Raw genomic sequence first — 24574 nt, forward strand, 5'->3', positions numbered from 1 at the left:
TTCAAACTTAACTAATTTTCTACACACGCTCATGTCGACTTAAGGTTGGGATCATTTAAGGGTTATATGCAGAAATGTATGTCCATTTTAAGCATAACATTCATATCAATATACTGGTCCTTTTAATCAACATTGGTCTTAACTGGTCAGTCTCATCTAAACTGGTCCCGTTCGTATCAAAACTGGTCATTCTAATAAACAATGGTCTTTACTGGTCAGTCTCACCTAGACTTCTCGCGTTCATATTGACTAGCGGTCATTCTCATCAACGTTGTTTCTTCAATCAGTCAATTCGTCAGTAAGTCTCATCCAAACTGCTCACGTTCGTATTGACTTCTGTTCATTCTCATCAACATTGGTCTTTACTAGTCAGTCTCATGTACACTGCTCTGGCTCGTATCAACTACTGGTCAGTCTCATCCACACTGCTCAAGTTCGTGTCGAATACTGGTCATTCTCATCAACATTAGTCTTACCTGGTCAGTCTCATCTAAACTGCTCACGTTCGTATTGACTACTGGTAATTCTCATCAACAATTGGTGTACACGGGTACCGCTCGTCTTCAATTGTTTACACAGCTCCCCAGTAGGTTTGCTGGCCACTATCATCTACATTGGCTACTCACATGTAAACAGATAGCGCTGCTAGCCGTTAGCAGCTAGCTCCTTTGCACCGCCCAGTTCACTTGTTAGCATTAGCCTCCTAGCCACTAACTGCCCTGCCAAGAGCGCACTTGTGCCGCTTCAGGAGGGTCCACCGAGTACTAAGCAAGACCCATCGAGCTACAAGTCAACGTTAGACTGGACATGAAGTGAGGTTCGAGCGGGCGGTCTCTTACGGGTTGGACGCGGTCCTCCTCCCCAGCTTTCCACACAACTTCGCGTCTGTTCGGCTCCTGCAGCGAACTTGCGTCGCTGGTCACATCCGTCTCACGGCGTCACCACCGTCATGTTCCGACAAACGCCCCCGCTGTATTTGGTTTAGTTTCAAGCCTGTTTTCTCTTCGAAGGGGCACAAAACATCAAAGTTGGAGCGGTCGCTCCATTATGGAGGCCATGTTTGGCCGACCGAAGCACCGCCTGTCATCAGCCGCGGAAAGTAGTTCCAAGATAAGGAGACACAAGCGAACTGCTTTTACTCGGGCTTGAAAAAACGTTCGTCAACAGGCTCCCGTCGACATGTAGAAAACAAAGGTTACTATGGTTAAGATGGAGCACGCTTGTGCGCAAAGGTGTGTTTGACCCCGCGGAAGGATCGTCTGGGGGGCTGCTAGTGAGGAGGCGCTGTCATTGGACCGGAAGTCCGGGCATCAACGAGGATGGAGTTTATTTTGACTTTAGCGCTCAAACTTGTAAAAACAAACGCGTGTTACACGAATGAGCAGGATATACAAAAATAAAAATCGAGTCTCTCCGATTGTCTCTCCTTCCCTCCCTGAAGTCGATCTGTAGTCAAACGCGTGATCTTTTGAATGTTAGAAAACAAACGATGATAGAAGGAGGACCTTTTTGTTTCACACTCGCAGAGCGGACGGTCACGAGTGCACGTCGGGAATGCTGGTCGTTCATGACAGACGTTTACATCCCTACGGGTCTCGCTGTATTAGTTATGTGTGTGACATGCTTGTTTAAAAAAAGTCAAGTTTTTTTCTTATTTGAAATTGTGTATGACCAGAAGTTACACAGGCGAATGAGGAAACATCTGAAATCCATATGAACTATACAACAATGTGTGACCATATGTTCCATGTTACTTCGTCAACATGTTCAAAAGTTGTTTTTTAAAATGTTATTCCGTTTTATAGTTATTTTGCAGGCCATAACATGACATCCTTGGCAGAGATAACGACACACGGCTCAAGTTTTGTTCAGATCCGGATATCGTCAAACGGTGAAATAACGACTGCAGTCACTCTTGGACAATGTTGCCTCTGAATTAAACAGTTAGTGTTAATTCGAGTGTTGAAAACAACATGTTTCAGTTTCATATGGACAAAAAGCAAATTTCTCCTTGAAAGTCTTGCATTGAAAGTTTCACATTGATGTGATTTTTTAACATTTTATTAATATTAGAATGCAATTTATGTAAATCTGCGAGGAAATATACACTTTAATAATCAATTTGAGGAAAATAATGCTGTTACAGCATGTTACGGATGCTCTATGACAATGAAAGCTCACAATAAACAGAACATGTGTCTGAACTGAGGTTAAGTTAGGATGTGTTTTGGTTTCATTCTTGTGGGCTGCAGAGGTTAAAAGGTATTAAGGTAAGGTAAGGTAAAACTTTATTGAAATTGTTTTTTTTCCAGTAGCCAATACATACAGCAATTTTTTATTAAAAAAATAAAAAAATAAATCAATATAAAATAAGAACAAGAGAAATAAAGAGAAAGAACAAGAACATCCAGATGCTCTCACTCCACTCCTGCCCCCGAACTCAGAATTGTACAATTTAAAAGCCCGAGGAATGAATGAATCCTTGAGTCTATTTGTTTTGCACCTGGAAAGGAGCATTCGTGCACTCATTCTGCTTCTCTGCTCACTGATGACAGTGTTGAGAGGATGACTGTCATCATCCATGATGGACAGTAGTTTGTTCAATGATCTCCTCTCAGCAACTATCACCAGTGAGTCCAGCTTCATTCCAACCACAGAACCAGCCCTCCTGATCAACCTGTCCAACCTGTTGACACTCCTCTTGGACACATTCCCACCCCAACACACCACAGCATAGAACAGGACACCACAGACTGGTAGAACATGCAGAGGAGCTTCTTGCAGATGTTAAATGATCGAAGCCTCCTCAGAAAGTACAGTCTACTCTGAACTTTCTTATATACATGGTCTGTGTTGCAGGACCAGTTTACTGTCCAGCCACACACCGAGGCACTTATAGTTGTCAACTATATCCACGTCGTCGCCTCTGATGGACACTGGACGTGGCTTTGTCCTGGACCTCCCGAAGTCCAAGACCAGCTCCTTGGTCTTTGAGGTGTTCAGCTGCAAGTGGTTCCTCTCATTCCAGTCCACAAAGTCACGTATCAGACTCCTATACTCGTCTTCGCTGTTGTCCCTGATGCATCCAACAATGGCAGTGTCGTCAGCATACTTGTGGACGAGACTCTGGACGTGGCTGAGAACTTGAGACGAGTATTGGGAGAAACAATCAGATTTAGATCACATTTGTTTGGCTGCTGAATTTGAACTCCTGTTAATGATGTCACACAAGTATGTTAATAAGGTAAGGTAGAACTTTATTGATCCATGGATACAAATAGATAGTATCAAAACGGAAAATACAAATTATATGAATATGGATACCTGAACATTGAGATACATGTCTCTACTCCATCAAATCTAGTCTGACCAATCAAACCTCCATTTAACAATCTTTCAAATCAGCCCTCTTTGATTCAATCCTTTTAATAAACATATGGCAATGGCAAATATGACAAAGAACAGCTACAAAAACTCCAGTCCTCCATCAGTCACATGAAAGGAGACACTCCTAGAGGCACAGTGGACGGAAAAAACCTGCATCTTCTTCCCACTGTGGATGCCTGCGCCGGGAGGCTCCTGTCTGGAGCACATGAACCGACGGGAGACCAGTTGTTGCCAGGGGCGACAGAGGAAGGATCTGTCCGAGTCAAAGGAGGTGCCAAGTTCACCTGCTCTCCTGATGGAGTGGCATGAGGCCACAACGTTGGTCTTAAAGTCCCTGGACAATGCAGATGACACATCAGATAATACACTCAGGTAACGGACTGATGTGACCCCCCACCTGAGGAGTTGACCCAGCAGCTCCGCACAGAGGCCGAGGGTTCCCTCCTGTCCCAACGAACGGTCCGGCCAGTAGAAGGCAGAGATGCTGTCGATGATGAGGAGGCACGGTTGCGCAGACGAGGAGGTCTGCATGTAGTGAAGGGTCAGCAACAGCTGGGAGGAGGAGCAACAGTTGACCACGAGGATGCGAGAGAGACATGCACGCAGCGCTGACTCATCGGAACCACCTGGCACCGACGCAGCTGGAACCAGAGATAGAAGAATATGAGAGTTGGTTCAAGTTCACATATGCACTATAACTTCACTTCACCAGCAGTCAGTCGGTGGTCCAGGATGTCCACAAGCCTCAGCAGGTCCAGGCTGTAGTCAGTGTCCACAAAAACCACCTCCGATTCAAGTCCGCCGGAACACACGGGCAACACACAGCGGCAGAGGAGATGGTAGAGGAGCTCAGTCTTACCTGACGATCAATAAAGTTCTACCTTACCTTACCTTACAAACACAGATGTTCACCTGAACTTTATTAGAAGATAATAATGATGAGAAATGCTTACCTGTTCCTTCGGCTCCGTAAACCTCTACCACCTCCCCTGCAGGTGGAGAACATCACATCATACTTTTACTTGACATGTCATCACGACAACGGTCTCTGGGGGGCGGAACCATTACCCAGTTCACGTTGCCCATCATCACCAAACAATCGGGGTTCAATGTCAAAAAGAACCGGAACCGTGTCCAGTCGGCGCAGCAGCTGAAAGAATAAGGACCATAATAAAATTAGACTAACAACCACCTTATCTTTAACATTCTTTCACCTGCGCGGCGTTTTCCGTCATTTGTATGGAACTTCTTCTTCTTCTCGAGATTGAAAGCGGTTGCTAACCAGTTTGAAATTAATGAACATCGCCACCTACCGTACATGGCCATTAATGTGAAGTTCTTCGGCAGATATGTGCCTTTCTATAATGATGGAGATGAGCCTTATAGAACGCTCATTTGCGATCAACCTTACTCTTTGTTTCGTACGGAAGCTCAGTAATCTTTTTCTCACAAAATTGCCTTTGTATTCTTTCATTTTTGAAGATTTACTTATATTAAAGCAGTGTCTTGTATAGTGTCTTGAAGAAAAATAAGGCAATTTTTGTCAAAACGCCGTCCTTAATATAACTTTTAAAATATGTGATGTTAATGTTTTAATATAACTGTATGGATTTATATCTATACTGTCTAACTGTATTGATATGTGTTTATAATGTTGTTAATATAACTTCATAAATATGTGATCCTAATTTTTTCAAATAACTTCATACATAAGTGTTCCTTAATGTTTTAAAATAACTTTGCACTTATGTGATTATTATGTTTATTATACCTTTATACATATGTAATATAATGTATTTAATAATTCTTTATAGATATGTGCTCATAAGGTTTTTGATATAACTTTATACATATTTGTTAATAATGATTTTAATATAAAGTTATACATATGTGTTCATAGAGTTTTAATATAACTTTAAACACATGCTCATAATGTTTTAATAATATTGTAGAAACAGTATGTGTTCATAATGTTTTACATTTCATATAACTTCATGTGCATCATAATCTTTCTAATATAACTTAGATATATGAGGACATATTTATTTAAGTCATATTAAAAACATTATTACCTCGTAAAAATAAAACTGTTAGAAAGACTGAGTTGGTCAATCTATTTTTTCTGGTTTTGTCACTAGGTTTATTTAAGCTGCTTTTTGAGATTGACCTTGGGGGTGAATCAGATACACAACTGAGTTACGTTCTGATTTAATCAGCCATTTCAACCACAGTGAAACTCCCGCATGTCTGTGTGTGTTTCTGTGCAAGCTTGTGTGTATGCCTGTGTGAGCGTGTAGTGTAAGTGATGTATTCTTTTAGTGAATGCGCTCCTTATTGGCTGTGCAGCAATAAGGTTCCACCCCTAGCAGGAGAAGAATCAACAGTTGTTGTTGATTTGAACATTGACGACGCAGACCAGGTAAGTGCATGGTGTGTTTGTGTGTGTTGGAGTGCATGTATATGTATATGTCAAATTTGTTTGCTGGTTGGTGTAACTTCGTAAGATTCTAAACACAGATGGTTGTGTGTCAAAACAACAAGTATGACTGGTGCCAGGTCATGACTTGGTGAGTCTGGTGTTATGGACCAGCACTGGTCCCTCATTGCCAAGTGAGCAGACCCGGGTCAAAGGAAGGACGGTGGCTCCTCCGCCATCTTTGCTGACACTGGAGGTTTTTTGGAGAGGAGTCATTTTTCCTGGGATGTGCAGATTCCGATCTTCCATCATGTACCAGCAACGTGCTCTTCTCAGCACTTCTACTGTGGGAACCAAACTCTGGTTCTGGTTCTGACTGCCATTTCTGTTTCCTTAGGACTCAAGATGTCACGGCTGCAGCCAGATGATGTCATCAGGAAGGTCATCACATCTGTTTTTAGTGTGATGTCATGAAGCAGCTTACTGTCATGCACACCTGACAGACTTCTGTATTTAAACAGCATGAAGCCACAAAAGGTATTCGTCCTCGAGTCGCCAGTCCCCGACTGACCAGAACCAGGACCTACAGTTTGGGATCATCTAAACCAGTCATAGAGTCCCGAACCCCCAACCAGAATCCACTTCTGCCGACAGGATCTTTATCACTGGATCCAGTGAAACCTGCTCGCAGGTAGGTGATAATGAAGATGTTGATAATGAAGAGGTCCTGATGAAGATTATGGTGATTAAGAGGATAAGGACAGTGACAATGAGGATGATTATGATGAAATTATAATGATGATGAAGACAGTGAACAGGGGGAGATAGATTGATAAAAAGGATAATAAAGATCTTTAGGATGTTGATGTTGGTGATGATGATTATGTGTGTAAACCATCAGGCTAAGCTTCAGCGGGATCTTCCGATCATCTCGGGAATCAAACCAGCGTCCTTTATTACCTGGTGTCAGACTTCGGGGCGTCAGAGAGAAGAGCAAAAGTGAGTTATGAAGGTGGTTCCTTGTAACCTTTCTCTACAGCTGATAGCCCCCTTCGTGCCCACAGCTTGCACCCTCACATCAACCCCCTCGCCCCCTCCTCCACCACCTCCTGCACCAAAGACCTTCCAGTTGGAGATATACCAGACAGAACCTAAGACCAGGAGACCACGCTCCTTCTCTTCTCCTCCGGACAGTCAGTTGTCCTCCTCCTGGACCAACGCCCGCCCAGTGGCGCCCCCTCTGGTGAGAAGACAGCATAAATCGAATCTGATTCAAAATATTGATCGTCACATGCAAGAAAGGATTATCATGTGATCAAATAACCGATATCTTTTTTTTTTAATTTGATTTATCCATCAACATATATAAAAGAAAAACTAAATTGTACAAAAAGAAGATGAATGGTAGAAGATGGACTGCAAACAAAAGGTTGACAGAAAAAATATCAAATAAATAAATAAATACTAAAAGAAATGTAAATGTAAATAAACATCCTTCTGGGTTTTTTCACTTCTGTATATTTTTTAAACATTTCTACATAATTCAGTTTTAAATTTCACTTTTACTATATGAAGGCTACATAAATATAGTCAATATAGTAAGTAAGTAAGTAATTTATATTTATATAACGCTTTTCCAGACCAGGGTCACAAAGCGCTTAAACAATCAAAACAATACTTAATAAAATATATAAGACTATATAAGATAATACTGAGAACAACAAAGGAGTTCCAGAAAATCAAGGAAAAGCCTGAACAAATAAAAGTGTCTTCAGATGTTTCAAGTGCAAAGAGAGAGGAAGATCGTTCCAAAGCTTAGGAGCAACAGCCTGGAAGAATTTGCCTAGGTCTGGTCTAGGGTGTCTGCTCTCCGCTTGATAACATTTATAGATTTGTAGTATACCTGTGTTAAAGGATCTTAAACTAGAAGGCTGATATGTTTGGATTAGATCTGTGATGTATCTTGGTGCTAGACCATGTAAAGTTTTGTAGGTTAAGAGATAGATCTAATTTCTACAGGAAGTTAAGTTGCCAGCACAGGACACATTTGATCACGACAGTCAGGATCGGCCAGAATTTTACAATAGTAATAATGTTTACAATAGTAATAATAATTTGCAAAGTAGGCAGTCTGTGAGATTTGTTTTATGTGTGAGTTAAATGACTTCAACTTTGAAGTTGTTCCACCTATAACAATTGGGTCCAGGAGAGAGGTGCTCGTGATGCGCACTCCCATTATTGTATGAGTAGATTGTTTTTTCAAATCTACTTTTATTCTTGATAATCCTATTTTTATTATTGAGTACTTGTACTTTCTTAAAATTGACATTGAAAAGTGTTATTGGTCATAAATCACCTAACTTTCCTTTACCTTGTTTTGTAAATGTTATTGTTATTATGTGTCCCATCAATTATTATTAATGCATTCAATGGTGTTTTTAATATATTTTATTTTAAGTTAGCTGCTGTAACCAGCATGCCGAAGGTTGGATGGCTATAAAAGAACAATAAAGTCCATCCATCCATCTATTTAAATTCCCGGATCATTTATTTTTCTGTTTTCCGGATGACCACCTGCGATGACGTCACACGTCAACGTCTCTATATGGATAACACCAGGGCCGGGTCTAGGCAGGGGCAAGAGGGGGCCTGGCCCCCTCAAATAAATGTTGTGTCCCCTCAAACTTACATGTAAGTAAGTAAGTAACAGCACAATGCCCCCTCAAGATTTGTGGCTGCCCCCTCATACATGCCTGTCTAGACCCGGCCCTGGATAACACGCGCTCTCTCTTTCTCCATTTTATAATTCACTCTACGACCCACGACGTAACCGGTAGCCCCGTGACATCCACAGTGACATCACTACCTCAGGCATCACGGCAGAGAACATCTAACGAGGCGAGAACATCAAGTACCGGTGCTGAAACGGAGGCATGTCAAGTTGACTGAGTTTACCGGAAGTTAAAGTTTAAAATGCGCGTTCCACACCTAAAGAAAGGTGTCCAACATGAACGAGGCGCTTTACCATTTAAGCCAAACGGCACGATTTGTTAATCTGTGGACGAGAGTCCCCTAATTTTTGTCACAAAGAAAATAAAAGTCTTAAATTGGTGCCAAACACAGCTTTTGTTGTGAAACCTTCCACCGGAAAACGTTAGCTTTACCGATGTGTCGCATCTTCCAAAATAACACCGGTATTGTTGCCCGAGATCTCGAGTTCGGTCGTGGAGGTTCGGTATTGTCGGCTATGGGATTTTTTATTCTTCATCCTGTAAGACCATGATAGAAAAATACGCGAGGATGAAAGACGATCACCAGGTGGGTTTAGGAATATATGTTTATTATACCTGAACTGACCATCACCTGCTTACACTGGCCAACAATAATACTGACCTCACCAACACTGAGATTAACGACTATGATATATCACTGACTCTCTCCATCACTAACATTAACATCACTCTCACTGACATCACCAACGCTATCAGTGACATCACTACACTGACATCACTAACACTGACATCAGTCATACTTAAATCACAGACACCAGTAAAATTATTCCACTAATACTGACATCACTGGCATCTCTTACACTGATATAAACTGACACACATTCACTGTCACAAGTTTACTAACACTGACCTCACTAACTCTGATATCACAACATTGACAGTAGTTACATCACTCAATATCCCCTTGACGACTCTGTTGTTGTTACAGGTAGAGGTTGAAGGTCAAAGGTCAGAGGCCGACAAAGATGCCACAGGTATGTGTCCGCTTGTACGTGTCGATCCGCAGAATCATGTGATCAACTTTGGTTATTGAATTGACATCAGTGTGGGCAGAGTCAGAGCGCGACATCTACATGCGCTTCATGAGGAGCCACAAATGTTACGACATCATCCCCACGTCGTCCAAGCTGGTGGTTTTTGACACACACCTGCAGGTGAGATGCTCACAGACACATGAGTGACTAACAGACAGGTGTCAGACAGACAGACAGACAGGTGAGAAACTGACAGAACTCTTTCAGGTGAAAAAGGCATTCTTTGCTTTAGTCGCCAACGGTGTCCGAGCGGCGCCACTGTGGGAGACCAAGAAACAGAACTTTGTAGGTAAGTAACAAGTGAGATATTCAGTGATGTCAGGTGTTGAATGTTGCTAACGTACCAACACATTTCAGGGATGTTGACGATCACAGATTTCATCAACATTCTTACAAGATACTACAAATCAGCCATGGTAAAACAAACACACACACACACACACACACACACACACACACACACACACACACACACACACACACACACACACACACACACACACACACACACACACACACACACACACACACACACACACACACACACACACACACACACAGATTTACACACACTTACATGCTCACACACACACACACACACACACACACACACACACACCCCCCCACACACACACACACACACAGATTTACACACACTTACATGCTCACACACACACACACACACACACACACACACACACACACACACACACACACACAGATTTACACACACTTACATGCTCACACACACTCTCTGACACACAATCACGTGCATGTAGCTCAGACAAAAGTCCTGATGTACCATTAATAGATCAATTATATAATAATATTACATTATATTAAATAATGCCGTAAACATGCTTAAATATGAGGAAATATTTCAATAATTTAATAGAGAATATATATATACATATATATATATATATACAGTATATATATATATATATATATATATATATATATATATATATACAGTATATATATATATATATATATATATATATATATATATATATATATATATATATATATATATATATAATTACTTCAAATCAAGGACCTAGACCAACATATCCTTCAGTAAATTTTCTTTTTTTGTTTTTACTAAAGAGTGCATTTTTATTTTTTTTACTATAGGTGAAATGATTGTAGGAAAAATATGACATTATGATTACTCACATTGAAGTACCTGGAACTAGTATAGTAGCAAAGAAAGTGTAAAAAGTGACATTAGTGCTACAAACACTCACACACACACACACACTCTTAACTCACACAAACATACATACACACTGGGTTCTTATTATTTCTTCTCTGTGTGCTCAGGTTCAGATCTACGAGCTGGAGGAACACAAGATTGAGACGTGGCGAGGTCTCTGTGTGTCCCATGTGTGTGTCTTTGTGAGTTAACTAACAAATCTTTTCATCTCCAGAACTTTACCTGCAGGAAACATTTAAACCTCTGGTACACATTTCACCGGATGCCAGGTAAGTAAGTGCATGTGTGTGTGTTTGAGTTAAACGCTAGTAAGCCTAATGTGTGTGTTTTTACATGTGTGTCTCAGCATCTTTGAGGCCGTCCAATCTCTCATCAAAAACAAGATCCATCGCCTCCCAGTCATCGACCCGGTCACTGGGAACCCTCTTTACATCCTGACTCACAAGCGGATCCTCAAGTTCCTGCAGCTTTTTGTAAGTCTCCCCTGCAGGGGCCAGCACCTGTGACCAGTGAGACCTGTGTGCGAACGGGTGTGTGTCGACTCAATTTGTGTGACGGTTGACAATGTGTGATGGCTGACAGGTGTGTGTCGGCTGACAGGTGTTTGATGGGTGACAGGTGTGTGATGATTGACAGGTGTGTGAGATGCCCATGCCCGCCTTCATGAAAAAAACTCTGGATCAGTTGAGTGTCGGCACGTTCGACAACATCGCCTTCATCCACCCGGACACGCCTCTAATAACCGCCCTCTCCGTCTTCACCCGCCGCCGTGTCTCTGCTCTGCCTGTGGTCGATACTAACGGTAAAGTGCAGGCCACGCCCCTCTGAAACATGTCATCATCAAAGTCTCTTCTTCAGGTCGAGTTGTGGACATCTACTCCAAGTTTGACGTCATAGTGAGTCAAACCCAGCCTGGTGGTTGTCTCCTCGATTTCCTCCTTCTGTCTCCTTCTCCAGCTTCTCGATTTCCACCTTCGCCTCCTCTTCTGTCTCCTTCTCAAACTCCTCTTCCATCCCCTCGATTTCCCCCTTCACCTCCTCTTCTGTCTCCTCCTTCACCTCGTCTGTTTTGTTCTCCACCTCCTCTTCTGTCGCCTCTATTTCTTCCTTTGCCTCTTCTTCTGTTTCTTCCATCACCTCTTCTATCTCCTCCTTCACCTCTTCTGTTTTGTTCTCCACCTCCTCTTCTGTCTCCTTCTCCAGCTTCTCGATTTCCACCTCCACATCCTCTTCTGTCTCCTTATCAAACTCCTCTTCCATACCCTCTTCTGTCTCCTCTGTTTCCCCCTTCACCTCCTCTTCTGTCTCCTCTATTTCTTCATTTGCCTCTTCTTCTGTATCTTCCATCACCTCTTCTGTCTTCTCCTTCACCCCCTCTTCTATTTCTTTCTTTACTTCCTCCCCTGTTTCCTCCTTCACCTTCTCCTCTGTTTCCTCCCTCACCTCCTCTTCTCTTTTCTCCTTCAACTCCTCGGCTGTTATCTCCTTCACCTCTTCTTCAGCTTTTTTCTTCATCTCCTCTTCCGTCTCCTCTGGTTCTTCCTTTACTTCATCTTCTATCTCCTTATCTGTTTCCTCCACCTGGTGGAGCTACAACACTCTGTGTGTGTCCATGTGTAGAACCTTGCTGCAGAGAAGACCTACAACAACCTGGACATCACCGTCACTCAAGCACTCAGACATCGCTCTCAGTACTTTGAAGGCGTGATGAAGTGTCACCGACTGGAGACCCTGGAGACCATTGTGGATCGAATCGTGAAGGCTGAGGTGGTTTTGTCACTCCTTGCCACCACCATGTGGAGTGACCAGGAACACATGTGTGTTGACCGAAATATGTTTTGTTTGTGTGTGTTTGTGCAGGTGCACAGACTGGTGGTTGTAGACGAAGACTCAAGAATCGTCGGCATCGTCTCTCTGTCAGATATTCTCCAAGCTCTGATCCTAACACCAGCAGGTACGTCATCGTCTACTCCCTCGTGCACCAGCTCACTCGCTCACCCACAATCCACTGCAGGTCTCACCAGGGTCGGCTCGCTGCCACATGAAGGTGAGGAAACGGGAGAGGCGCCGGAGAAGAAGATGGAGACCGAAGCCTCCAAGCTAAACCATGTAGACCAGGAGGAAGAAGAGCAGTGGGTGGAAGCAGGAGGTGGAGCAGAGTGTTCTGTAGGGGAAGGGAGAGGGACGTGGAGAGAAGGAGGTCAGAATGTGTTTGGAAATGAAGAAGAAGTAGGAGATGAGCTCATCAGACTAGGACAGGCGCTAAGAGAAGGAGCTAAGCAGTTTCAAGAGGAGAGAGATGACCAGATGGAAGATGAGGTGAAGGAGGAAACTGAGGAGGTAAAAAAGCTTGAGAATGAGGAATCAGATAAGGAGAAAGAAGAGGAAGTAAAGGAAGAACCAGAGGGGACCGACGAGGAGATGAAGAAAAAAACTGAAGAAGAGGTGAAGGAGATAACAGCCGAGGAGTTGAAGGAGGAAACAGAAGAGGAGGTGGAGGAGGAAACAGAGGAGGAAGTAAAGAAAGAAATAGAAGAGGAGGTGAAGGAGGAGACAGAAGAGGTGGTGGAAGAAACAGAAGAAGAGGCAAAGGAAGAAATAGAGGAGACAGAAGAGGAGGTGGAGAACAAAACAGAAGAGGTGAAGGAAGAGATAGAAGAGGGGATGGAAGAAACAGAAGAAGAGGCAAAGGAAGAAATAGAGGCGACAGAAGAGGAGGTGGAGAACAAAACAGATGAGGTGAAGGAGGAGACAGAAGAGGAGGTGAAGGGGGACACAGAGGAAGCAGAAGAGGAGGTGGAGGAGGAAATCGAGGGGATGGAGAAGGAGACAGAAGAGGAGGCGAAGGAGGAAATCGAGGAGACAGAAGAAGAGTTGGAGAAGGAGACAGAAGAGGAGGTGAAGGTGGAAACAGAGGAGACGGAAGAGGAAGTGAAGGAGGAAACAGAGGAGACAGAAGAGGAGGTGAAGGGGGAAATTGAGGAGACAGAAGAGGAGGTTGAAGAGGAGGAAGCAGAGGAGACAGAAGAGGAGGTGAAGGGGGAAATCGAGGTGGCAGAAGAGGAGGTGGAGAAGGAGACAGAAGAGGAGGTGGAGAAGGAGACAGAAGAGGAGGTGGAGAAGGAGACAGAAGAGGAGGTGGAGAAGGAGACAGAAGAGGAGGTGGAGGAAACGGAGGAGACAGAAGTGGAGGTGGAGGAAACGGAGGAGAAAGAAGTGGAGGTGAAGGAGGAAACAGAGTAGACAGATGAGAAGATGAAGGCTATTGAAGGAAGATGTATTTCACGGTCACAGGAAGTGGACCTTGTTATCACGTGACGGTTGTTGTGACCGATCAATTGGACTGTAAATGTGAATTTATAAAATAAAAATGATTGTTTTTTGCGCGTGCATATTACTAAGACTGGTTGCTCGTGTGTCTTTAATAACAAACCCCGCCCCCATTTGATCCATCATGGCGCAGGCTGACAAGACTCTTTACATGGGCCTCGATCTCAGCACCCAACAAGTGAGTCCCTTCCAAGTGATCCTTGTTCAAGTGCTGACTCGTACTCGAGCCGACATGTGCACGTGCCTTTACAGCTTAAAGTGGTTTGCATTGACGCGGAGCAGAACATCGTTCACCAGAACCAGGTCCAGTTCGATGTGGATCTGCCCGAGTTCAGGTGCAACTTTCTCCATTGCGGTCCAGTGCGCCGCGATCCAGCCGCAATTTTAAAACACTTGCGCTTTTGTGAAGGTGTTACGGTAGTGAGAGAGAGGGCACACGCGGAAGGATCTACGACACTATCGCTGATAGATTCTCAAAAATCCTCTGATATGGTGACATTAAAGTACATTTTCTCTCGATAGATTCCAGAAACACTTCTGTGGAAATATTTTCTGCTGATCTGTTATAATTTCCCGTTCATTTCGTTGTCTTGCAAAATGATTAAATAACGGTTGTTTAAATAATACTGAAGTACTGACTTATGACGTTATTTTTGCTTAAAAGCGGTTTGTTCACAATGTATTTTATTTTATTATAAAAATTAAACCTTAATAGTTGACAAAGATCTGACTTTACTTTCATGTTCAGCAGGTTTTAAAGTATAAGTGAACAACGTTTCATGTATTTTTTCTGTAGAAATATTGATTTATTGTCAATTTATAACAGTGTATTGATGTCACTATTATTCAAGCACAATATATTTTAATTATTATAAAAATAACCTTAATAGTTGACAAATATCTGACTATACTTTCATGTTCAGCAAGTTTTGAAGTATTAGTAAACTAGGTTTCATGTATTTTTACTGTAGAAATATTGATTTATTGTCAATTTAGTACAGTGTATTGATGTCACTGTTATAAAGTCAGATCTTTGTCAACTATTAAGGTGTTTTTTTTATAAGAATTAAAATATATTGTGCTTGAATAACAGTGACATCAATATTCTGTACTAAATTGACAATAAATCAATATTTCTACAGAAAAAATACATGAAACTTAAAAGTAAAAGTCAGATCTTTGTCAACTATTAAGGTTTAATTTTTTATAATAAAATATAATAAAAGACGTTGTGCACAAACAGCTTTCTAAGCAAAAATAACGTCATAAGTCAGTACTTTAATTATTTAAACAACCGTTATTAAATCATTTTGCAAGACAACAAAATAATAAACGGGAAATTATAACGGATCAGCAGAAAATAGTTCCACCGCTTTTCTTCCAACAGTCTCACACACGTCTGCAGACTCTGGTCTCGTCACGTAAATGTCGCTTCAAATCCAGAACAGAAGTGTTTCTGGAATCTATTGAGAGAAAATGTACTTTAATGTCACCATATCAGAGGATTTTTGAGAATATATCAGCGATAGTGTCGTAGATTCTCTCGCTACCTCTCTCTCACTACCGTAACACCTTTACAAAAGCGCAAGTGTTTTAAAGTTGCGGCTGGATGGCGGCTCACTTGACCGCAGTACTTTCTCCCGGGGTGTCCCACGGCTGTGTGTACTGATGTGTGTGTGCTCAGAACGCGGGGGGGAGTTCACGTGCACCCTGATGGACTGACCGTGACATCACCAGTGATCATGTGGATCAAGGTATCAAGAGTCTCGCTGTTAGTCTATCAACTGAACTTTGACCCGTGTGTCCACGTGATCCCTCAGGCTCTGGACCTCCTGCTGGACAAAGTGAAGGGAGCTGGCGTTGACTTCTCGCGCGTGTGTGCCCTGTCGGGGAGTGGCCAAGTGAGTCACGTGACCCTCCCCTTTCAAAGTGGAAGGAAAGTTGTCATGAGCTTGTGATTGGTCTCAGCAACACGGCAGCGTGTTCTGGAGGACGGGATCCGCTCGAAACCTGCAGCAACTGGACCCTGAGCTCGCCCTGCATCAGCAGCTACAGGTGATTCACATGAGTGATTCTGCAGATCATGTGACCGCCGTTTCCTCAGATGTCTTTCACACTCATTTCTTTGGTGACTCAAGGACAGCTTCTCTGTGTCCGACTCTCCGGTCTGGATGGACTCGAGCACAAGCGCCGAGTGCCAGCGTCTGGAGGCGGAGGTCGGTGGAGCCTACAGCCTGGCTTCCATCACTGGGTCCAGAGCCCACGAGGTCGCTTCCAGTTATTGTTTGGGTCAGTTGCTGTATTTGACTCTCGTGTTCTTCTCTGCAGCGCTTTACTGCCAATCAAATCGCCAAGATTGCCCGAGACCAGCTCCAGGCCTTCCAGAACACTGAGGTGGGTTTAAAATGTAAAAGAAATCGCAGAGAAAATATGCAAACATACAAGTCAAATTAAGTTGATAATATATTTGTGTCCCATGTTTTCGACAAAAAGCAACTGGCTACCATGTCTTTGTAAATTTAGATGAATTACCTCTTGTCATTTATCTGATTCCCTCCAGTGTTAAATGATTATATAGATTACCAACCCATTGTTTAAAAGTTAGAGAGTGAGTATCTTTCAATTTTTTCAAAATTGGACGTCTTGCTAATAATGTAGACAACTTTAAAATAATTAATTTTGATACGTTAATGCTTGCTCCTGTGACCAGACACCAAACAGAGCCAGGATGTTCCGAGTGCTGTTGACAAAAATATGTACTGCATAGGAATAAAATATGTGAGTCAAAAGTTGCTGTGGTTTGCCTACATCAGTCACATGTGGTGTTTTGATCATTTGAATTTCAATCAGTGTAATCTGTTTACAATTTAAAAAATAAATTACAGACCGTCTTAAACAAATAGAAAAGTAAACATCTAAAATATCATTTAATGTTTCTTCTTTATGTTGAATATTAAGATCTGTTTAATTTAGTTTTAAGAACATTAAGTTATTCTTTGTTACAAGTAATAATTACAGTATATCGCTACTTAATATCTTAAAAATGGGGCCAAGTCACATTTCCTTTTTTTTAATCTAATTCAGGTGTCTTGCTATTTAAAACTTTTTAATTTTGACAAGAGTGACAGACAACACAGACCCTCACCAGAGTTGACCACTGACACCCATTAGATTTGGAAGTTGTTTAATGGCTATAGAGGAATGTTTTTGCAGTCAGAGACATCCACACAAAAGCCTTCTGATCCATGTGAAGTCTGTGATGTTCTTCAGGACCTCTACAGCACCAACAAGTGAAGCTAAGGACATATTTGTATCACAAGTTTGTGTGTGTTTCAGAGAATCTCATTGATCAGCAGTTTTGCGGCGTCTCTCTTCCTGGGGTCCTTCGCAGCGATCGACTGGAGTGACGGTGATGATTGGATTCAAAGCAGACGCTCGCTGCTGGTCACTGACGGTCATGTGATTTAGGGTCTGGAATGAACTTGCTGGACATCCGAACCAGGTCCTGGTCTAGGCCCTGCCTGGATGCCAGTGCACCACAACTGGACCGCCTGCTGGGGACACCCTGTTCCCCGACTTCTGTCCTGGTGAGCGCCTCGGCAAGCTCTGAAGCAGTTGCGGGACTGACCTGTTCCCTTCCTGCAGGGGTCGATATCGCCCTACTTTGTACGCCGGTTCGGTTTCTGCGCAGACTGCAAGGTGGTGGCCTTCACCGGAGATAACCCTGGTATTCATGCTGACCTTTTAGGTCACATGCCAAATCCTGATTATGCATTGTCTGTTGTCATGTCAAACATTCTCTCCCATTAGCATCTTTGGCGGGACTGAGACTCCAGCGGGGCGACATCGCTGTAAGTCGTAACTTCACTGAAATGGTGGTGGTTGATGGTGCAACTGTGTGTATGTGTGTATAGGTAAGTTTAGGAACCAGTGACACGGTCTTCCTTTGGCTCGACACTCCTCAGGCCGATCTGGATGGACACATTTTCTGTAACCCGGTTGACCCAGAGAGTTACATGGCTCTTCTGTGGTACATGCACACACAGACACGTGCACCGACACACACACACACACACACATTCAGTGATTCTGGTTCTGGTAAACAGCTTCAAGAACTCGTCTTTGACAAGGGAACGCATCAGGAACAAATGTACTGGCGGTTCTTGGGAGCTTTTCTCTGCTGCGTTGAAGGAAACCCCGCTAGGGAACAATGGCAACATTGGTAACAAATGGCACAAATAAACGCAGCGCTAGTCACTAACCTGCCCTCTTGCTGTGTCAGGCTTTTATTTTGACAGTCTAGAGATCACACCGGCGGCGGTCGGCGTCCACCTCTTTGACTCTGATGACAACGAGGTGAGTTTTAGGGCTGACTTTGAGCTGCCACTTCTCCCCTCTTGTTGCTACTGTGTCTTGCAGGTGTCTTCGTTCAGCCCTCAGGTGGAGGTCCGGGCTCTGATGGAGGGTCAGTTCTTGTCCAGAAGACTACATGCGGAGAAACTTGGGTGCTCCATTGGTAAGTATGTTTGAGTTTGAGTGTGCTCCAGTCGTCAACTCCTCGTACTCCTCAGGTTCAGAAACCAGAATTTTGGCCACTGGCGGAGCTTCATCCAATCCTGTGATCCTTCAGGTCATTCCTTGTTTCAAGTTCACGTCATTCTCACAAGCTTTACCCTTATAGCTTCTGATGTCTCCATCAGGTTTTGTCTGACGTTTTCAATGCTCCAGTTTACACCATTGACGTGTCCAACTCTGCGTGTTTGGGCGCAGCCTATCGAGCCCTACATGGTAACACACTCATACAAAAACACGCACACACAGATTTACTAACTTCCCATTGCCTGATCTTGGCAGGTGTGAAGGATCCAAATATTTCCTTCTTCAGTGTCGTGAAAAACAATTTGAAACCTCAATTGATGGCGACACCAGACTCTTCAGCACCAGAGGTACACATGTGTAACATTCCCAGTTATAAAGCTCATGTTTAATCCCTGTGATGCCTTTCTCATTTTATTTCATTTTTTTACAAGATTGACTGTACAAATTTCGTTTTCAAAATGTGTTTAAAAATCTAACTTGAGCAGACAAGTATGTCTTGGTAACAAATGCTGTGGAAGTTCAGCGCTCATGGTTAATTTCATTGACTACCTGCAAAAGAATACAAACGAGTCAATAAGCACAGAAGTTAGTGTTTTTAGTTAATGTCAATCACCACCACCGAAAGATCGGTTGTTCAGTATACGGTAGTGACAGCTGTCAATCATTCTCTCGCCTCTTCGTGGCTCCTCTGTTTAGGGGGATTAGCTAAAAACCAAGTTTATAAACGCACATATTGTCTTCTTGCGTGTTTTTCAAGGGTGTGTTGACAATTTGTGTTTCAGATCTATGCCAAGATGCTGAGGCGTTTAGCCAGCCTGGAAGAGCGAGTCGTGCACCAGCACTGTGCCGGGGTCTCCGCTTGATCTAGCAGTCCACGACTATCTTAGCTTGTGGTCAATAAAAAGTGATTGTGCGGCTGAGGAGGTGTTCTTTGAAAGACCTTCAAGATTCGGGTTTGTTGAAGAGCCTCAGGGTAAATGCTCTTGCCATTGGCAAAGTTTTTTTTATGGGGAGGTTCTCTTCCTCCACCCTCCCGGTGTCCCCACATCCTCCCACCAGCACCAGTGGGGCAACTGTTGGCTGTTCCTCATAAGTCTAGAGATTACTCTGTTGATTGGACACTTCCTGCAGAAGCCCCATCTTCCGGTGGGCTGTCCATTCCACCTCCCACTCCAACACCCGCCTCAGTTCCTCCTGTTCGTTCCTCAGGCCAGCCTCCATCTCCTCGTAGCGCATCACCTCGCAGGCATGAAGCTCCATCTGCATCCCCAGACTCCTCTGTAGGTTGGTGTTTCTTTGCCGAAGGTTCTGGATGTCCTCGTCGTAGTGGTCCTGCAGCTGTCTGTGGGCCAAGTGCAGTTGCTGGTCACTCATCAAGGAGGTGCCGGGCTCTGCAGACGCCCGATCCGCCAGATTCTCCAGCTGCCCCTGCAGCTGTGACATGAGAAGGGAAGCCTGGTATCGATGCAGACGTTCCTTCTGGTACAGAAGCATCTGCCCCCTGCTCTTGGCTCGCTCTTGTTGGAGGCTCTGGGTGACCTGCAGGACCTGTTCCCAGAGGTCCTGGTTCCGCTCTGCTTCTAGCTGCAGCTTGGTACAGGTCTGCAGAAGGATTTCCTGTCCAGAGTGAAGCTCCTGCTCGGACACCTGGAGCTGAGTCTGAAGCTCCTTTACTTCCTTCTTCAAAGTCTCCTCTCTGGACCAGTCCATCATTCTAACTGCGGTGCGACAGGTCCAGTTGACAAGGTACTGGACAGCTAAATGAAGACCCATCCTGCTGTCGATCAGGTTTGAGTGACTGTATATAAACTCAATATATGATGTCATCAAGCTCCCCTTGGACTCTCAAGAGGAAGCATGTGACGTCATCTGATCGCGAGACCTGAATGCGGACCAGGTGATGGGCGGGTGGCCACGTCAGGCCTTCAGGAGCTTGACTGTGAGCAGGATAGCGGCGATAATGCCAATGTAGGTGCTGACCTCCAGCAGGCCGCGCACATAGCAGGAGCACAGGTCTCTGCACTGCCCCCTGCAGGTGCACCCCTGAGCTGCAGCGGCCCGGCTCGCTCGCTTCATCGCGGTGCGGGATCTGCGCTGCTCCAGCCGCTGCTTCACCTCCACCTTCAGCATCTTCATCACATCTTCGCGTCGCTTCTGTCCGATGTCCTTGAGTTCCTTCAGGTCCCGCACGCAGCGGGAGGGAAGGTTTCGTAGGGCCTCCCTGTGCTGGGGGCTCAGATGCATCTGGTCTTTGGCCATGCTGAGGATTTTCAGGGTCTTCTTCCTGGTCCAGTTGAACACGTTTTGTGAGGACCAGGAAGACCAAAATCTCATATTGGGTCCCCTACGGGGACTATGGTCACACGTTGTTTTTATAACGTTTCCACGCATGTGTCAGGGGCGAGCCTTAATGAGTCTTGGAGTGACACTTAATGACGTCACAATGACGTCACGGCTCTGTAATCCATCAACTGTGAGACAGCGAGACTTCATAGAACCCATAACAAAGCAAACCTCAGACCGAGCGCGGGCCATTCATCCCTAGATGTATTCACTTATTATTAAAGTTGCACTTGAACGCAACGCTGCGTATCATCCAAAAGTTGAAGGCTTTTTGGTTCAATTAAGAAAAACATGGCTAAAAACGGCTATAAGTAGTGTCACTCAATAAGTTTATTGATATATGTATTAAACACTATCGGTTTATTTTTTCCTCTTCTGTTACACGAGCATTAACATATGTTATAGATACATTGTCTTGTGATGAACAGAGCATCTCAGAATCACTGTAAAATGACAGTTTAGTAGTCATTTTACACAATTATATAGTCATGGTCAAACCATTAGAGTTGTATGTTCAGAATTTTCATTCCCCACTTTATATCTTTATATAAGTGTGTCCTTATTTTTGGTGTGGAAATGGTCACCCTTGCGATCTTCAGAAGCAGCAACACAATCGAATCAAATTTCATTAAAGAGATGGTTTGCTCGCTCGCTCACCTCCTGTTTCAATTTACCGGCAAAATACGTTTCTGTGACTCATCATCGATTATTCAGCGGTGCAAGGTAAACTTTTACAAATCATAAACACTCAGCTCTCTATTTTAACTTAATATGTTAACACAACGATGTATCTTACCGTGACATTTTGATAGTTTTAATGAAATATTACGTATGTTGCATTGTAACTTGCAGGCATTATATTTGCTGAAATATATAATATCAACTGTTGATAGTTATTAACAGCTTCATTTATTTATCATGCACTTTGACCTTTCCCTTTAAATTCTTGTTAATCCTCATTGCCCTGCTGGAGATGTAGGTTGACATCACTCAGTGAGAATTATTGTTTAAAATAAAACGTGCCTGTGTCTTTAACATACTTTTTCTTAAGTGTTAAGTCTCTCTGTACATCAAGCTTATTTCCTTAGAAATCGGAAGATGTCCAGCCGTCACATCAGAACTGGCAGAAACCAGTGGGACCCAGGTACACCCATCTACTGTCCAGAGCAGTCTGGCCAGAAGTGATCTTCATGGAAGAGTTGCAGCCAAAAAGCCATTCCTCCGACATGGAGGATCAAGGTTCAAGGCCAAGCGACTCAACTATGCATGAAAGCATAGGAACTGGGGTGCAGAAAAATGGCAGCAGGTGCTCTGGACTGATGAATCAACATTTGAAATATTTGGCTGTAGCAGAAGGCAGTTTGTTCGACGAAGGGCTGGAGAGCGGTACAATAATGAGTGTCTACAGGCAACAGTGAAACACAGGGAAGGTTCCTTGCAAGTTTGGGGCTGCATTTCTGCAAATGGAGTTGGAGATTTGATCAGGATTAATGGTTTCCTCAATGCTGAGAAATACAGGCAGATACTTATCCATCATGCTATACCACCAGGGAGGCGTATGATTGGCCCAAAATGTATTCTGCAGCAGGACAACGACCCCAAGCATACAGCCAATGTCATTGAAAAATATCTTCAGCGTAAAAATGAAGCATTCGTGGAAGTGATGGTATGGCCCCCACAGAGCCCTGATCTCAACATCATGGAGTCTCTGGGAGTAAATAAAGAGACAGAAGGATTTGACAAACATCTACAGAAGATCTGTAGAATGTATACATTCATTCCAAACAGACTGATACATTTCAAGTGTTTTTTCCAAAAAGAAGATGATTATAGCTGACAACCAATGAAAACCCTAAATTCAACATCTCAGAAAATTAGAATATGGTGAAAAGGTCAGATATTGAAGACACCTGGTGCCACACTCTTATTTGCGAACTAACTCAAAACACCTGGAAAAGCCTTTAAATGGTCTCTCGTTTTGACTCTGTATGACACACAATCATGGGGAAGACTGCTGACTTGACAACTGTCCAAAAGAAGACCATTGATACTTTAAAGAAGGAGGGCAAGACACAAAAGGTCATTGCCAAAGAGGTTGGATGTTCCCAGAGCTCTGTGTCCAAGCACATTAATAGAGAAGCGAAGGGAAGAAAAAGATGTGGTAGAAAAGAGTGTACAAGCAAGAGGGATAAACACGCCCTGGAGAGGATTGTCAAACAAAACCGATTCAAAAATGTGGGGGAGATCCACAAAGAGTGGACTGTAGCTGGAGTCAGTGCTTCAAGAAGCACCACGCACCGACGTATGCAAGATATGGGCTTCAGCTCTCGCATTCCTTGTGTAAAGCCACTCTTGAATAAGAGACAACGTCAAAAGCGTCTCGCCTGGGCTCAAGACAAAAAGGACTGGACTGCTGCTGAGTGGTCCAAAGTTATGTTTTCAGATGAACGTAAATTTTGTATCTGCTTTGGAAATCAAGGTCCCAGAGTCTGGAGGAAGACAGGAGAGGCACAGAATCCACGTTGCCTGAAGTCCAGTGTAAAATTTCCACAGTAAGCAATGGTCTGGGGTGCCATGTCATCTGCTGGTGTTGGTCCACTGTGTTTCCTGAGGTCCAGGGTCAATGCAGCAGTCTACCAGGAAGTTTTAGAACACATTATGCTGCCTGCCGCGGACCAACTTTATGGAGGTGAAGATTTCATTTTCCAACATGACTTGGCACCTGCACACAGTACCAAATCTACCAGTACCTGGTTTAAGGACCATGGTATCCCTGTTCTTGATTGGCCTGCAAACTCACCTGACCTTAACCCCATAGAAAACCTATGGGGTATTGTGAAGTGGAAGATGCCAGATGCCAGACCAAACAATGCTGAAGAGCTGATGGCCACTATTAAAGCAACCTGGGCTCTCATAACACCTGAGGAGTGCAACAGACTGGTCGACTCCATGCCACGCCGTATTGCTGCAGCAATTCAGGCAAAAGGAGCTGCAATTAAGTATTGATTGCCGTACATGCTGGAACTTTCCATGTTCATACTTTTCAGTTGGCCCACATTTCTAAAAAAATCATTTTTTGTACTAGTCGTAACTAATATTCTAATTTTCTGAGATACTGAATTTGGGATTTTCAGTAATTGTCAGTACTAATCATCCAAATTAAAAGAAATAAACATTTCAAATATATCACTCTGTGTGTAATGAATTGATATAATATGTAAGTTTCACGTTCTGAATATAATTACTGAAATAAATAAACTTTTTCATGATATTCTAATAATTTGACCAGCACCTGTATATGTTTAGCGCTTTGCGTGTCTTCACGGCGTCCCTACAGAGCCAAAGCAACAAAGATAACTATTTAAAGTCACAAACTCAAGTCAAAGAAAAGTGATCGCGATCGATGACGTCACGGGACTGTCTTTGTTGTCAACACTCCGTCACAGACCGTCGG

At 43.4% G+C, this 24574-nt stretch overlaps 4 protein-coding genes across 5 annotated transcripts in view; 2 read left to right on the top strand and 2 right to left on the bottom strand.

Annotated features, from left to right (window-relative positions):
- Positions 1–1360, bottom strand: part of LOC148082173 (histone-lysine N-methyltransferase 2C-like) — a 35639-nt gene extending 34279 nt beyond the window's left edge. Inside the window, exon 1 of one of the 2 annotated variants that reach the window (XM_087789287.1) lies at positions 840–1360. The gene's annotated coding sequence lies outside the window, so the exon portion shown is untranslated. The remainder of the gene's footprint in view (positions 1–839) is intronic. The other variant, XM_087789288.1, reaches the window with a different exon arrangement.
- Positions 1361–3311: 1951 nt separating this feature from the next.
- Positions 3312–4639, bottom strand: xrcc2 (X-ray repair complementing 2). Its single transcript, XM_087788133.1, has 6 exons — positions 4602–4639; positions 4456–4537; positions 4341–4376; positions 4097–4246; positions 3785–4028; positions 3312–3721 (listed from the first exon to the last, which is right to left on the bottom strand). The coding sequence occupies exons 1-6, from the start codon at positions 4620–4622 to the stop codon at positions 3466–3468; spliced, it is 789 nt and encodes a 262-aa protein (XP_087644259.1). The 5' UTR covers positions 4623–4639; the 3' UTR covers positions 3312–3465.
- A 1499-nt stretch (positions 4640–6138) lies between these two features.
- LOC148082175 (5'-AMP-activated protein kinase subunit gamma-2-like) lies at positions 6139–14091 on the top strand. Its single transcript, XM_087790187.1, has 17 exons — positions 6139–6244; positions 6325–6494; positions 6705–6802; positions 6868–7046; positions 9524–9569; positions 9640–9749; positions 9837–9918; positions 9987–10045; positions 10956–11001; positions 11063–11117; positions 11195–11321; positions 11485–11650; positions 11707–11744; positions 12469–12615; positions 12709–12802; positions 12863–13488; positions 13534–14091. The coding sequence occupies exons 1-17, from the start codon at positions 6209–6211 to the stop codon at positions 14089–14091; spliced, it is 2637 nt and encodes an 878-aa protein (XP_087646313.1). The 5' UTR covers positions 6139–6208.
- Positions 14092–14296: 205 nt separating this feature from the next.
- Positions 14297–19695, top strand: xylb (xylulokinase homolog (H. influenzae)). The gene is made up of 19 exons (XM_087789291.1): positions 14297–14356; positions 14431–14513; positions 15863–15932; positions 15999–16079; positions 16147–16233; positions 16317–16445; positions 16507–16572; positions 17515–17587; positions 17647–17765; positions 17824–17905; positions 17989–18029; positions 18093–18208; positions 18285–18400; positions 18461–18534; positions 18598–18694; positions 18750–18808; positions 18879–18966; positions 19033–19124; positions 19560–19695. The coding sequence occupies exons 1-19, from the start codon at positions 14303–14305 to the stop codon at positions 19638–19640; spliced, it is 1608 nt and encodes a 535-aa protein (XP_087645417.1). The 5' UTR covers positions 14297–14302; the 3' UTR covers positions 19641–19695.
- Positions 19696–24574: the final 4879 nt, after the last annotated feature.

Source organism: Callionymus lyra, chromosome 4 (assembly GCF_982586985.1).
Source record: "Callionymus lyra chromosome 4, fCalLyr1.hap1.1, whole genome shotgun sequence".
NCBI classification, from domain to species: domain Eukaryota; kingdom Metazoa; phylum Chordata; class Actinopteri; order Syngnathiformes; family Callionymidae; genus Callionymus; species Callionymus lyra.

Bases quoted from the DNA above. Each gene is read 5' to 3' on its own strand.
- xrcc2 (XM_087788133.1), bottom strand. From the start codon at position 4,622: ATGACGGAAAACGCCGCGCAG. The intron at 4,538-4,601 runs GTGAAAGAATGT...TTATTCTTTCAG, and splicing joins TGACGGAAAACGCCGCGCAG to CTGCTGCGCCGACTGGACAC. The intron at 3,722-3,784 runs GTGGGGGGTCAC...TGCATTGTCCAG, and splicing joins CTGCTGGGTCAACTCCTCAG to GGACTTTAAGACCAACGTTG.
- LOC148082175 (XM_087790187.1), top strand. From the start codon at position 6,209: ATGTCACGGCTGCAGCCAGATGATGTCATCAGGAAG. The intron at 11,322-11,484 runs GTAAGTCTCCCC...GATGATTGACAG, and splicing joins TCAAGTTCCTGCAGCTTTTT to GTGTGTGAGATGCCCATGCC. The intron at 12,803-12,862 runs GTACGTCATCGT...AATCCACTGCAG, and splicing joins TCTGATCCTAACACCAGCAG to GTCTCACCAGGGTCGGCTCG.
- xylb (XM_087789291.1), top strand. From the start codon at position 14,303: ATGGCGCAGGCTGACAAGACTCTTTACATGGGCCTCGATCTCAGCACC. The intron at 16,234-16,316 runs GTGATTCACATG...TGGTGACTCAAG, and splicing joins CCCTGCATCAGCAGCTACAG to GACAGCTTCTCTGTGTCCGA. The intron at 17,588-17,646 runs GTGATGATTGGA...CATGTGATTTAG, and splicing joins AGCGATCGACTGGAGTGACG to GGTCTGGAATGAACTTGCTG.